Genomic DNA, 14303 nt, shown 5'->3' on the forward strand with positions numbered 1-14303 from the left:
CACAGGAGCACCGGGACCTTCCCAGGGGCCAGGTTCAAGGAGGGAGCATCGTCCGGTTGTCTCTGGCACAGCCAGGCTGGGCAGCACCAGCGGGAGCAGGTTGGCGAGGGCGCACTCTGCCCTGCCTGATCCCTTGGAAAATCCCTTTTCCACCCTTGGAAAAGAGCCCTCTGGTTTCCAGCCAAGGTATTTGGGTCCCCTCCTCACCCAGGAAGGGACGTCCATGTCCACATCCACGTCCATGTCCACATCCATGCCCATGTTCACATCCATGCCCATGTCCACACTCCTGTCCACATCCATGACCACATCCATGCCCACATCCATGCCCATGTCCGCCTTCCTCCGCTGCCGCAGCACTCCCGGGCCCAGTGAACATCTGGATGCCACGCAAGGCGCTGGATCAAGAGTGTCACCTAGTGGCAACAGCGCTGGTGAAGGCTCCGTGATCCCACAGGGACCCCACGCACTTCCCACACAAGTGGGACCCGGCAGCCCTCAAACCTCCCGGCTGCAGCAACCTGGAGCACAGCAGCGCCCGATGTGCCCACGTGCAGCGCAGATGCTGGGAATTCGGGGTGGCTTTTCCCTTTAAGAGCTCTTCCTCCTGACTGGAAGCAGCGAGCTAACAGGAACCACCGCTTCCCACGCCCCTGCCCTCCTGTGCTGCTGTGCTGCTGTGCTGCTGTAAGCAGCTTCACCCCATCAGCACTGGGGAGCCTACGGCCACAAACCAGACAGGCACCAGTGCACTGAGGGGTGGGAGTCAGAACCCATTTATTTCAGAAACACAAACCCAACCGAACCCAACCAAAATCCTTGTAAAACGGGGGGGGAGGCATCGAGCACAAGCTCTGGAAGCTCTCGTCAGGGCAGCGCCAAAGAAAGCAGCTCCATACAAGAGAGAGAAAGGGGGAGCAGGAGGGGCCCCCGCCCCGAGCCACCCCAGCCTGGCACAAGCAGCCCCTGCAAGGCTCCATCTGCAGCCTGGCACTCGTCCCCCTCTCCCTCCACCACCCTTAAAGTGCAGCAGGGAGTGGGGGCAGAGGGGCTGGCTCCCCCCCAGCCTGCTCTTGGCCCTCCCCTGTGAGCCACAACAGTGCCCATGGCACGATCCAGCTCCCTCGTGGTGGCCCCAGGGCCCAGGAAGGTGAAGGCCGCCACCAGCACGGATCCAAACAGCCTCACGCAGCCCCAGTAGCACATCCTGGGGCAAAACACGCCCCGGGAGCTGCTGACACCAGAGGGCTGGGGCTGAATGAAGATCCAGCGAGGAACAGCGCATCCAGCTCAGCCCCTGCGGCAGGCAGGGACGGAAGGAGGGAGAAGGGATGCTGCTGATCCCACACCGGAGGAGCTGCGCATCTCCTGTGGGCCTGAGATGCGTCCCTTCCTCCTGCACCCCAGGGATGAGCCATTTACAAGAGGAAAACCCAGAAGGACTCAGCAAGGGCTCCACACGGGTCAGGAGCCTGCAGACAGCCCCTGGGGAGCCCAGCTCAGCTCCTGCTCTCAGCCAAACCCCCCTCATGCGCGCTCCTGCTCCTCTCAATATATTATTACTATTATGTGCAAGTAGGTTTGCATCAGACACCACCGAGCCCTCCTCTCAGCCTACAGCTCCTGCCTCTCAGCCCTGCTTGTGCCTCAGAACGTTCCTCCTTCCCGGGGGGGCCGTGGAGAGCAAAGCGTGAGGGCAGCTACAGGACAGGAAAGACTCCACCACCCCCCTCCCTCCCCAACCCCCGGCCCCGTCCCGCACACACACACACAGCCCCTGCCCACAGGGACAGTCCACAGGGGCCAGGTCACTCGTCCCCCTCCTCCTCGTGGTGGTGGTGGCTGGAGGCAGGAGGTTCCTCCACCTCCTGCTGGTGGTGGTGGGCGTAGTGATGGGGAGCGGGACCTTCGGCGGGCATGTTCTCCTCGGCGTTCAGGTAGACGTTGAACAGGGCTCCCTCGTGGCTCGGCTCCTTCCCGCACGCCTGGCAGCTGCAGTGAAGGATCTTCTCCACCAGCTTGTCCACCCTGGGGATCTCGTCGTTGCCTGGGCAGTCCAGGGTCACCTGGGCAGAGGGATGAGGATGCGGGGATGAGTGTGCAAGGCTCAGCGACCGGATGGACACATGGCTGTGAGCCTGGCCTGCCCCGTGCCCTGCAGACTTGGGGTATTATAAGCCAGAAGTGATGGCTCATCGTCCATATAAAGAAACCTCTACTGACAGTCTGCAAGGCAAGAGCTCACTGGAAATGTCTCATAAGGGACAAGGTGCAGGGAAAGCCATAGGATCACCATAGAACCATGGAATGGTTTGAGTTGGAAGGGACTTTAAAGCTCCTCCAGCCCCACCAACCCCTGCCACGGGCAGGGACCCCTTCCACTGGAGCAGCTTGCTCCAAGCCCCTGTGTCCAACCTGGCCTTGAGCACTGCCAGGGATGGGGCAGCCACAGCTTCTCTGGGCACCCTGTGCCAGCGCCTCAGCACCCTCACAGGGAAGAGCTTGTGCCTAAGAGCTCAGCTCAGTCTCCCCTCGGGCAGGTTCAAGCCATTCCCCTTGGCCTGTCCCTACAGGCCCTTGTCCCAAGCCCCTCTCCAGGTTTCCTGCAGCCCCTTTAGGCACTGGAGCTGCTCTCAGGTCTCCCCTTCAGGAGCCTTCTCTTGTCCAGGCTGCCCCAGCCCAGCTCTCTCAGCCTGGCTCCAGAGCAGAGCTGCTCCAGCCCTCGCAGCATCTCCATGGCCTCCTCTGGCCTCGCTCCAGCAGCTCCACGTCCCTCTTGTGCTGCTGCCCCAGAGCTGGATCAGGGCTGCAGGGGGGGTCTCCCCAGAGCGCAGCAGAGGGGCAGGATCCCCTCCCTGAGCTGCTGCTCACGCTCTGGGGGTGCAGCCCAGCACAGGGGGTTCTGGGCTCACTGATGGGCTGCGCTGAGCGCTGGCTCAAGCAGGATGCTGCTCCCAGTCACTGCTGGCACAGAAACTCCAGCAGTAACTCAAAGGCCCCCCATAAGATCGCTGCTGAGCACCTCAGAGTCTGGACTGAACCATCTGCCCGAAGGCAAGAGCTGAAAGCACTGCAGAGCTGAGCCCAGCATCCTGGCTTGCCTCAGAGGCAGGGTTTCAGGCTCTGCCAGGAGCAATGGGGGCATGGAGCTCTTTGGACTGGGAGATGGGCTGTGAGGAGCACTTGTGGACATCAAAGAAGGCAAAAACTCCCAAGTGGGAGGAGGCGACAACAGGAGTGGTGGACAGAAGAGGCACGAGGGATGAGCACAGGCATGAATAATGCAGGGCCTGATGGGGATGCTTCTGCAGTGATACATGCATCGCTCATCACTGCAGCCCAGCTGCTGCAGCAGCCCCTTCACCAGGCATCTCGAGACTGGTGCTGCCACTGAGAGACACCCGAAACTGCGACTGGGGAACCCTCAGGGAAGGAGAATCTCCGGCCCTGAAGTGGTGGCAGAGCAGAGCCGAGCACCCTCAGCAGCAGGACCCCCGGCGCAGGCAGGGATGGATACTCACGATTTCCCACATGGACTGCGCGGGCATGCAGGAGTCACAGTGAACCAGGGACTCTGTGGACTGAGGGAAGGTGTTGGGGACGCTGTAGCTGAAACACTGTCCCAGACAGGCCCTGCAAAGACAAGAGGAGGGGTGAAACCTCAGGGGAGGAGCTGCTCTTCCCAACAGAGGCAGAAAGAGATGCCACGAGTCAGGAGGCAGCCAGGCAGAAGCAGGACACTGGGCGAGTGACAGCCCCAGAGCCACTGCAGTGCCAGCAGCAGATGGAACGAGCTGCACCCAGCTCCGCGCTGGATCCGTACCTGTTCTGGATGGACTTGGACTCGCAGCCGCTGTGCCCCACGATCTGGGTGATGTTCTTGGCCTCGCACCAAGCGCTCTTGTCGGGGAAGAGGGCGAGCTTGTTGATGGGGGGGGGAGCAGCCAGGAGCAGCGCTGGGAGGAGGGCACCGACCACGAACCATAACATCATGGCCAGCTCTGCCAGAACCCTACAACTGCACACAGGGAGCACAGCGTTAGGAGGGAGGATGCCAGGCAGGCAGCCCTGCTTCTGCAGCCCCACAGCCGCTCCTGGCAGCCACAAGCAGAGCTGTGCCTGCGGCATTGGTGCTCACATCTCCCTCCAGCCACGCAGGCTCTGCAGAACACTGCGCGGGGAGCAGGACATCCTGCTCTGCCCCTTCCCTCTTCGGAACAAGGCCCGGGGCGGGCAGGTACCTGCACTGCTGCTCCCAAGCTTCGTGCCAGGAGCTTTCCACCATCTCCCACCCCACGCTGGGCTGGGTGTTTGCGAAACACAAGCATCACCCCCATGGGCTGCGGAGGCAGAGCTCAGCGCTGGCTTCATGCGAGGGGGGAGCCCACTTCCCTTTTCTCCCACCTGGGAAGCCAAAGCGGGCCCTGCTGCGAGGGACGAGGGCAGGAACACCCCTCTCCTCGGGGAAGCGCGCAGCAGGGGTCGCTGCAAGGCAGCGGCGAGCAGGGGGAGGTGGGGAAGCCTCCATCCAGGGGCCGGGAGCCGGCAAGGACCGGGGCCGCGTTTGCTCGTACGGAGCCGCTCGAACCCAGCAGCGGGGGTGGGCCCTCGGTAGCAAGCACGAACCTCGCTCACAAAGGCGGCCAGGGAAATCCCACGCAGGGTTTCCCTGTGGCCGGGCGTATTCCCGAGCCAAGGTGCCTGCATTAACACTCCCAGCGACTGGGGAAAGGCGGATGGAAAAGCATCATAGGAATAGGGGATTTTTTTCCTCTGTGGGGTCTGGATGCAGTCACAGTGAAAGGCTTTTCTAAGCTATTTGTTAGAACCGTGTTATTTGTTATTTCCTCCTATTTATTTATCCAGACAAAGATCCAAGGCCCACACTGGAAAGACTCCTGTTGATTCCCAGGGCTCCTGGGCCCAGCCCTCTAATGCTTGCTGGGGAAGGAGAGGAAAAGTGCCTTCTTTATCAGACACTGGTGCCGGAGGCAGCTCCGTGCTGGGCGTTCCCCTGGTCTCTGCACAGTGTTCCCCAACCCCTCCTGGGCTGCAGGACCACCACGTTTACCTACATAGAACAATGGAATGGCTGGGGTTGAAGGGACCTTAAAGCTCCTCCAGCTCCAACTCCTGCCACAGGCAGGGACCCCTTCCACTGGAGCAGCTTGCTCCAAGCCCCTGTGTCCAAGCTGGCCTTGAGGACTGCCAGGGATGGGGCAGCCACAACTTCCCTGGACAGTCTCTTCCAGTACCTCACCATTGTCATAGTGAAGGATTTCTTCTTATCTCCAGCCTGAACTTACCCTGTTTCAGTCTGAACCCATCACCCCTTGTCCTATCACTCCAGTCCCTGATGAAGAGCCCCTCTCCAGCATCCTTGCAGCCCCCTTCAGACACTGGAAGCTGCTCTGAGGTCTCCACACTGCTTCTCTTCTTACATGAGTGAGACATCCTACAAGAACCTCCCACAGCTCCAGCTCAAGTATACTAAGATTATTACGAGGCAAAGGGCTTTGTCCTGTTACCCCTTCACTGAGCCCAAACTCCTGGATCTGAACTGAGACAAGAGATGCTTCCCCAGCCTCCATCCCAAGGCAGCAAGAAGAGGGCATCCTCATTCCCGGGTCCTGGGATCTCTGGAGGAATCAGGTGGTCTCCCTGCTAAACTATTTCCTGGCAGTACAGGAACTGTAATCGTAGATGGCCCAGGTTGGAAAGGACCTCAAGGTCATCCAGTAATGGTATAACGCAGCAGCACCTTTACAGCCCTGGCCTCCTAACCTTCCCACCACTTGCTCATGTGAATCCCCCAGTCCCCAGTGAGAATACCTGCACAAAGCAGGGTTTGCAGCTCCTGCCTGGACATAAGCAGAGGGGTTTAGCCCCTGAACTTGCAGTGCCATTAACGAGAGTGGTGTGGTTGAATACATTGGTCCTGAAGACAACGCTTAGGGCTTTCTTCTGCTCCCGGGAGGTTCATTTCCATGTCAATGGGGGGATCTGCAGCTCCTAAGAACCCAGCCGAGCTGCACACACACACTTGGCTTGCTCAGCACCAGTCTCATTCCTCAAACACCAGCAGCTCTGTGCTGAGGAATCTCGCTCCCGAAGGCAAGTCCGAGATCAGAGCTGGGATGTGACCCAAGCAGCAACTCCAGCCCGCCGGGGAACAGCCGAAATTCCTCTGGAGTCAGCACACAAGTTCACTTCCACATGCCCCATTACAGAGCAATTTCCTTCTTCCCAAAGAAAGGTGGCGGCTGGGGCTTTTCCAGGTTTCTATGCAACTCGACCCAGCAGAGAGGCAAACACTGCTGTCTGTGCAGGCAGCCCTGCTTCCCTGGACCTCTTCCCTTGCCCCGGAGGGATGTGCTCAATAGGGGGGTGTTAGACCCATTGCCAGAGGCATGAGCGGTCACCTCCAACCATCTGGGCTCCTCTCACTTTGGTACTGAGAGGAAGATGAGCGAGGTTGTGCTCTGCTAACGCACAGGACCTGGCCAGCATTCAGGAAAGCACTTGCACATGTGCTGAAACCCTCTCCTTTCCTGAGCAGGGATGTTTCAGCAGGCAGGGCCCTAGCAGAGGTGAGCAGGGGAACTTCTGTAGAGCTGGAGCAGCTACAGCTCTGCCCCATTCCATCCCTCTCTGACTTGAACCAGCCACATCCACACGGTGCTTTCCTCCTCCCAAAGAATGCCCTGGAACCTGCACGGCCACAGTTCCAGCGAGCAACGCCAGTGCTTAGGAAAACATCGGATGCAGCTGAGTTTGGGAGGGAGCTTGGGATGGAAAGAGCCTGCCTGCAACCCCGGCGTGCTCACCGGCACAGCTCAACCCAGTCATGCGAACAGAGCTGCCGCTAGAGCCGTTCATCTGACAGCAGACACACGGGGGCAGACAAAGGCACCGTGTTCCCTCTCCCCCCGGCTGGGAAGGGAAGGCAAAAAGGAAGACAAGGCACCCGAGCAGGTCTGCAAACTCCCCACTAAAGGCACTGAGCACATTCCTCTGTGACAAGCTAAATTACACGTTGCAGCCCCCATAGAACAAGTGTGTGCTCCCCGGTGCTGACCCCGGCCCTGGCGTGCCCCACAGGGGCTTCTTTCTCTTTCCACACCAGGGCACATGGGGCTCTTCCTGATAGTTGAAGCTTTTCAAGCAGAAAGTTCAGCTCAGCTCCACATGAGCCAGCAGCCCATGGGGTCTCTGCCCGCTCCCTGCGCATGGCAGCCTCCTCCTCCATCCCTGCTGCACGCGTTGGAGCCATCAAATGACTGACTCAGCCCTTGAGCCTGGCACATCCCAGGCTCCGGAGACAAACAACGCCTCAGCGCACACACAGCTGCAGCCTTGCGCTGAGCAGCTCCAGAGCCCTCTCCCAGCCTGTCCGCATGCCCCTGGAGCTGAGGGGCAGCATGTCCCAGTGCTGACGGGTCCCGATGCATCACCGCAGCAGCCTTGTAATGCCCAGAGGGTCCCGCTGCAGGCTGCGCCCTTTGAGGCCTGGTGTTAGCAGGCTCAGATGTTCTGTGTCACCTCGAAGAGCTCCTTCCTCCCATCGCAGGGGCTCTCAGGACAGACCCCGCCAACGCCTGGAAGCAGCTGGGAAAATCTACATGGTTACAACGAGGGGAATTACCTCGGAGGCCACATTCCCACATCCAGCCCACAGCTGCTCCCGACCACTTGGAAACCAAACACGGCTGCAGGAAAATACAAAGCATCTGATCAGTTTTACCCTCTTTTTCCAGTGGGAAGTTTGCACCATCACAGGAGAGCACTCTGCAGGCGGACATGGGGAGTATTCCATCAGCAGGTTAATACAGTTACAGGTATTTTTCTTATCCAGGATCTTGCAGTTTTGCCTAACACAGTAAACTGCAGACACAGGTGGATTGTGCTCACGGCCACATCCCAGGTTCTGAGAGACAACAAGCCCCTAAGCCTTACACGCATTGCTTAGCCAAGGCTCAAAGCCTGTGGGTACAGCACAGAACCGGTGTTAGCTCCATGCTGCAGTTAAGGAAAATGAGGTTCCAAGCTGGGAAATTTGCCCTACCTCAATGCCTAACTCAGATCCAATCCTTGTGTGAGATGCAGAAGGTCTCAGCATGGACACGATGCAGGTTTCAGCTCATGGTGTGGGTCAGAACTGGGATCTCCACCTTCCTCCCCTGCCGCCCTGGACACAGGGGTGTCCTGAAGGAGCCAGCTTCCCACCCAGCACAGCTCTCACGCCAAGCATCCAGAGCAACCCCAGGCTGGTGCTGGACATGAATCACAGCACGTCAGGGTCCTGCCTTTGTGTTCAACTCATCGTCTGTGCCATTCTGCTGCATTGAGCTGCCACACGGCACTGCAGGGAGAGGAGGAGGCACCAAGGATGCGCTGCTGAATGCACTGCTCCGTGCCTCAGCTTCCCTGATGGAAGAGCGGACACAGGAGAACGCCATATCCTGGGTGAGCTGATAGGTGCAGAGTGGGAATGCACAGGGAGGGCTTTGGAATGCTGCAGGGAAGAGGCTGCAGGGGCAGGAGGGGAGGGAAGCTGCCAACAGCCCTTCCCCATGCGGTGCCAGTGGGGACGCAGGGTAAGGAGAATGGAAAGCCAAGGACTCCAATGGGATCTCTCCCGTTGTGTGGAGGTGGCCAGGAATGATCTTGCAGGAAGCTGTGCATGCTGGAAGGTAAGTGATTATTTAGGCACCTAAGAGGAAGCAGAGCCCCAGTAAGGGATTTAATGGCAGCTGGAATGAAACATGGATGTGCCCCACAAAGAGCACAGCTCTCCTCAGACACAGGATTTTGTCTCTACAGGAACTTCTGAATACTAAAAGGCAATTCTTCAACTCAGTATTTGCTCACATGGAAGAAAAGTTCTATTGAGCCAGCTTTATTAGCAGGGAAAGTTTCAATCTAACCTGTGAAAGCTTGGGAAGTCAATAAAGACTATCAAACCAATGGTTTCATTCAGTGCTTGCCCTTACTTACCACTTGCCCCCTTTTGCAATCTGAGTTTAGGTAAAACTACATCTGTCAAAACCACAAAGTACAACATCCTCTGGGGACTCTACTGTTGTGTCTGCAACAGCCCAAATCCATCCCACTGATGCCATGACAGGGGAGGGGGAAGAGAAGGACGCACTAAAAATGGGTAGAGGTGATTCCTGAGGCCAGCAAGGCTCGGCTCAGCACACAGCCTCTGCTGGGAGCTTCAGGCTTGCTTTGAGCTGCAAAAGCTGGGAAGAAACAGTAACACAAACAGGGAATTACTACAGGAGGGTGCTTGATAGTCAACACGCACAAGAATCGGTCCTAAAAACACTCCGATAACGGAGCAAGAGCTGTGTCATGAGTGGCTCCTGCTGCCTCTGCCCCTTTCCAAAGCAGATGGCAGAGCTCCCTGCTCTGTAACAGATTCCTTTCCACTCGTACATGGCTGCGTGATCCACAGAAAGCAAGCAGAAGCAGAGCAAAGCACTGCAGCAGTTCGAAGCCCTCTCCCCTCCCCGGTTCTAAAGCCTTTGGTACACTGGGAGTTTAAACCTGGCCTCTCGACCATGCTCTGAGCACTCAGAAACTCGGGTCTTTTGCAGCTGGAAAAGAAAGCCCAGCTCCTTTACCTACAAAAGCCATTGGAAAGTTACCTATGGACATGTCTAGGCTTAGAATGGGGTCCTGAAGGAGCTCTGCTGGGAAAGGGGGACACAAAGAGCCTGGGGAGGAGGCAACAGTAATCGAAACTGTTCCTGGTGGTTTATTTCAATTGCTCAATTTCTGCATTAAGAACAATCACGGCCAGGAAAATGCATCAACCGAAAGCACAGGAATGTGTCCCAGCCCCACGTCACCCTCCAGCCCCCCTCTTCTTCAAGCACCTGCTCGAAATGTGGGGCTCTGCTGTGTGGGACCTGGGAAACAAGCCTGGAACCAGCTCTGGGGAGCAGCAGGACTGGGGTGCTGGGAGGACTGAGGGAATGGGGAGCGCGCAGGCTCCATGTGAGAGCCCGTGCAAGGAAGGACGAGCCTGCCACATGCTTTGGCTGAAGCAGTCCCCACGCTGCAGCTCATATGAGCAATAGGCACTTACAAACACAGCTGGCAGCAGTGTTCAAGCCAGAGGCCTCGCTCGCATGTCTGGACCTGAACGAGGCTCAGCTCCCTCCTGCGTTTCCCCTGGAGCTGGTGATTCCCACACAGCCATCCCACACATCCCTCTGGAGCAGCACTGCTGCTGCCTGCGGCTGAGGGTACCGGCTGCGCGAGGACGAGAGGTGTCCACATGTGAACTGAGGATCCAAGCCCCTTGGAAAACCCCAATCCTAGCAGTGACTGCTGCTCCTGAACTGGGATATGATCCCTAAAGCTGCCCCAGACCCCTGCGAGCAGCCTTTTCCCACCCAGCACGGCAAGGGGCTGCCTTTTCCTCCACCGCAGCATCACTAACCCAGAGCCTGACCGCCATCAGTCGCCGACAGCATGGCCCCAGGGCACCTGAGCACGGTCACCACTTCCCCCTGCTGAAGCCGCAGCTTCTCCCCTCCTTTTTCGGGCGAAGCAGCTCTCAGGGCTGGGGGTAAAACCCCCCTTGGCTCCTGGGAACGGTCCCAAGAGCCGCCCGCATCGCCCTGGGTTTGCTTTGCAGTCAGGCACCGGCTCCTCGGGGAGCGCGGCTCCCAGCAGGCCCAGTTCTGCTTTCACTTAGGAGTGAGGTAAACTGGGACCGGCTCCTCCGAATGACTCCAGTGGTGCAAATGAGATCAGAATCTGGCACCGCTCGGCTTGCTCACAACGAGCAGAACTGGAACCAGACACAACCAGCTCATAGTGGCCACCGGGACTGTGAGCGCACGATGGAGCAGGCAGGGACGGGAGGTGGCTCGGGTGCCACTGCACTGGTGTTCACCTCCCTCGGTCATTCAGGACCAAAACGGCATAGAAACATCGAGCCCTGTCCTGCCCAGCAGGGTTGTGCCTCTGGGATCAGCTTCCTGGCTGCTGGAGCAAGAGGGAAGGAGAAGGGTTTGCAGCTGAAGCTGTGGATCTTTCAGCAATGGTGCAGGATCCTTCCTGCCGTGTCCCTCTCCCTTTATGCCCTTTTAGGTCGTATCCTGGTCACAACAGCAGAAATCCAGTCGGCTGGAACGCTGTTTTTCCCTCTTTTAATCTCTGCTTTACGCTGCACCAGCCTCCTCAGTTTTAAACCCAGCGTCTGCGTTCCTTACCCATGGCATTGACCGCAGTAGCTCTAATTCTGAAGCAGTGCAGGGCCAGAGGCTTTTGGGGGTATCACAACATCTCGCAGCTTACTTGGGATGTGCAACTGCTACCAGACACTGCGGGCTGAGCTCACACTCGATGTTCAGACACTGTCTCCCCTCAAAGTGCAGGATTTGGCCCCATAACCACACTGAAATCAAACTGTGAACGCAATGCTGGTCCTTTCCCCTCTCTGGACAGGTCGCCTGAGCTGTGTATCGGAGAAGGAGGAGGTTTAAGCCACATCATTGAGAGGGACCAACGTGAGGGCCCGATCCTGGCCCCATTTCCAAAGCTCAGGTCCAAAGCACGGCAGTTTCGGCTGCAGCGGGGGGAGCAGCCAGCACAGTTCCACAACCGGGTCTTGGGTTGCTCCCTTCCCACCATCGGTGCTCATTTACACCCTGGTCCCCTCCGCCCCATGTTGCCCCCCCGCAAACAGCGCTGGTGTGAAGAACAAAGGTCTGGGGAAGCACGAGCGCTAACGGGAGGCACAGGGGACAGAGCACCCCTCAGCCCACCCCAAAAGCAGGATGTTACCAACCAGGCAGGGTTTTAAGACTCTCCCATAAGGTTTCTTTGCCCTCTGCTGTGCTGGAGCCCCCCCAGCACTCTGGTCCTTGCTTTATCCCAGAGGATCTCTGAGAGGGGCAACCAGAGGAGGGGTTTTTCCAGCTGACTTCAAACAACGAGGAGCCGGAGCAAGGCTGGAGCAAGTCCCCGGCTCTGCCTGCTCCACAGGGATACAGGGGCTGGTGGAGAGACTGCTACCACGTTAATGGATACAGCATGGAGCTTGGGGAGGAATAACTGCCCAGGAGATCGCTCTGCTGCTCGGGCAGGTTTCCCACTGTACCAGCTTAACACGACCTCAAGCAATGCCAACACACAAAGTTACTCCAATACGGGCAGGTCTTCAAGACTACTTTAAAAGCATTTTGGCTCAATCCTGCACTTTCTGGGCACCCAAAAGTTCCCTCCAGCTTTCCCTCACTCCGGAAAGGCGACCGACCGGGCACTCGGGAACACTTTGCTCATTCACCCTTTATGCAAGACCACAAACTCCCCAAGCTGGAATCCAGCACAGAGAGGTCAAGCCAAGAGCCCGGATTCTTCTCAGGGCTGTTTGCAAACACTTGGGATTTTTAGACCAAAGGCAAATTCCATTTCCCATCCTGCGGTTTGCAAATGGGAGGCAAAGCTGCCTTTTAGGAGATGGGAGACTGCCTCCCAAAAGCAAAAGTGCCCATTGTACACAGCCGAATTTTGGCTGGTTGGATATTGCAAAGAGGACGCGAAGTTCTGAGGCTAAAAATACAAGGGAAAATCCGGGCCTCGCCGTATCTTTCCCACTCGTTTCAGTGGAGCGCAGATTCTTCTCCAAAGAAAACCTACAGGACAAAGCTGCAGTGCCCCAAATGCACAACCACTCCACACAGGCTGAATTCTGAAGTCGATGGGGTTAATCCTGTACATAAATCCTATATAGAAAAGGTAGATTGTGGAGCAGAGCGTAAGATTCCCGTACAAGTGCCCTCGTAAGAGAAATGTTAGTAGGCAACAAGATTCTTGTATATAACAAGTGAGAATTGCCACAAACACCGAGGCAAACTGAAACGCTTCCTTGCAACTCAAGAAACAGGTAGAGAGCTGTAGGATCTAAGCCTTTGTAATACACCAGCAAGCACGAAACCTATTTGTAGGCTACGAGGATGTAAATTCATCCCCTTTTTCAAGTAACAAAAGTTCACCGCCTTGCCATCCAGAAAATCCCCTTCCTTTACACTGCCCCAAGCACTCCCCGTCCTCTGCCGCTGCGGTTAATCGATAGTCGGAATGTTCCCGTCCTTCCCTCCGCACTTTTGTTGGAAACCCGGAGGCGCCGGGCAGGACTCCGCGCCGCAGATGGGGACCAGTGCGGCGCGGCTCCCATCGCCAAGGCTTTTACTTTACTTGCGCGAAGGCGGCGGTGGAAATCGGTTGAGGCTCCGCCGACCTCCGCCCCGTCCGCGGCTCATCGCGGGCCGTGGCCGCACTCGCACCCTCCCGCCGCCGATCACCGCGGGGGAGCAGGAGGGAAAAGAGGCGCAAAAGCAGCGGCGGATGGAAGGCGGCGGGCGCGGAGCCGCGCGGTACTCACCACCCAGGCGTCGTTGGGCACAGCCCATGGGCTCCGGGGCCGCGGCGGGCGGCTACAGCCCCGCGGTGCCCGGCGGCTGCCGCATCCCCGGCGCCGCGGCGCAGGGAGGCGCGGGGCGGGCGGGTCCGGCCGCCTCCCTCCTTCTTCCCCCTTCTTTCCCTCCCCCTGGTGCCGGGCTCCGGGCGGTGCCGCCGGCCCCGCCGCTCGCGATTGCACAATCGGAGGGGAGGGGAGGCACGGAGCGAGGGAGCCCCGCTCGCAGCTCGGGCTGCGCGGTGGAGGCACGGGGGGGCCCGACAGCGGCGTGCCCCGAGCAGGAGAGCGGCCGCGGCGGCTGGCGCCCGGCGCTTGCTCCGGCAGCGGCACAAACAAAGTCTGGGTAGGGCTCCCGGAACGCGAACGGCTCCCGCTTAAACCTACTGCTTGGTAGAGAGGGCTTGGGGTAGAGTCCTGGCAGCGGCACAGGCCCTGGGGAAGTTCTGCGACACCAGCGAGGATGGGTTTCTCTTTTCTTTTTCCTTCCCTTCCTCTTTCTCATCCTTCCTTTCCCTTCTCTTTTGCCTTTCCTTCTTCTCTTCCCTTTCTCCTGCTTCCCTTTCCCTTCTCCCTTCCATTCCCTTCTCCTTCCCTTTTTCTCTCTCTCTTTCCATTAAAGAACTACGAGCCAGCCCCAACCCCAGTGAAGCCCATCCATCGCTGTCTTTCAGCTGCAGTAATTGCTAGAGAGCGGAAGGACTCTGTTTCTGTAACAGCGCAATTAATCTAATGGAGGCCTCCACATTAAACACTGGCACGGCACTACCCAAAGCAACAGATACCTGCAAGGTTTGGATGGGCTTTGCTGGCTCCTGTTTGTGTGGAGATTTGCATAGAGATCAGAGAAGGAGGAAGAGGAGGT

The 14303-nt window shown here is 58.1% G+C and overlaps 1 protein-coding gene across 1 annotated transcript; it reads right to left on the bottom strand.

Annotated features, from left to right (window-relative positions):
* Positions 1-753: 753 nt before the first annotated feature.
* NBL1 (NBL1, DAN family BMP antagonist) lies at positions 754-13536 on the bottom strand. The gene is made up of 4 exons (XM_065696503.1): positions 13406-13536; positions 3824-4018; positions 3522-3633; positions 754-2066 (listed from the first exon to the last, which is right to left on the bottom strand). The coding sequence occupies exons 2-4, from the start codon at positions 3991-3993 to the stop codon at positions 1809-1811; spliced, it is 540 nt and encodes a 179-aa protein (XP_065552575.1). The 5' UTR covers positions 3994-4018; positions 13406-13536; the 3' UTR covers positions 754-1808.
* Positions 13537-14303: the final 767 nt, after the last annotated feature.

The sequence above is a fragment of the Lathamus discolor genome, chromosome 16 (assembly GCF_037157495.1).
Source record: "Lathamus discolor isolate bLatDis1 chromosome 16, bLatDis1.hap1, whole genome shotgun sequence".
NCBI lineage: Eukaryota > Metazoa > Chordata > Aves > Psittaciformes > Psittacidae > Lathamus > Lathamus discolor.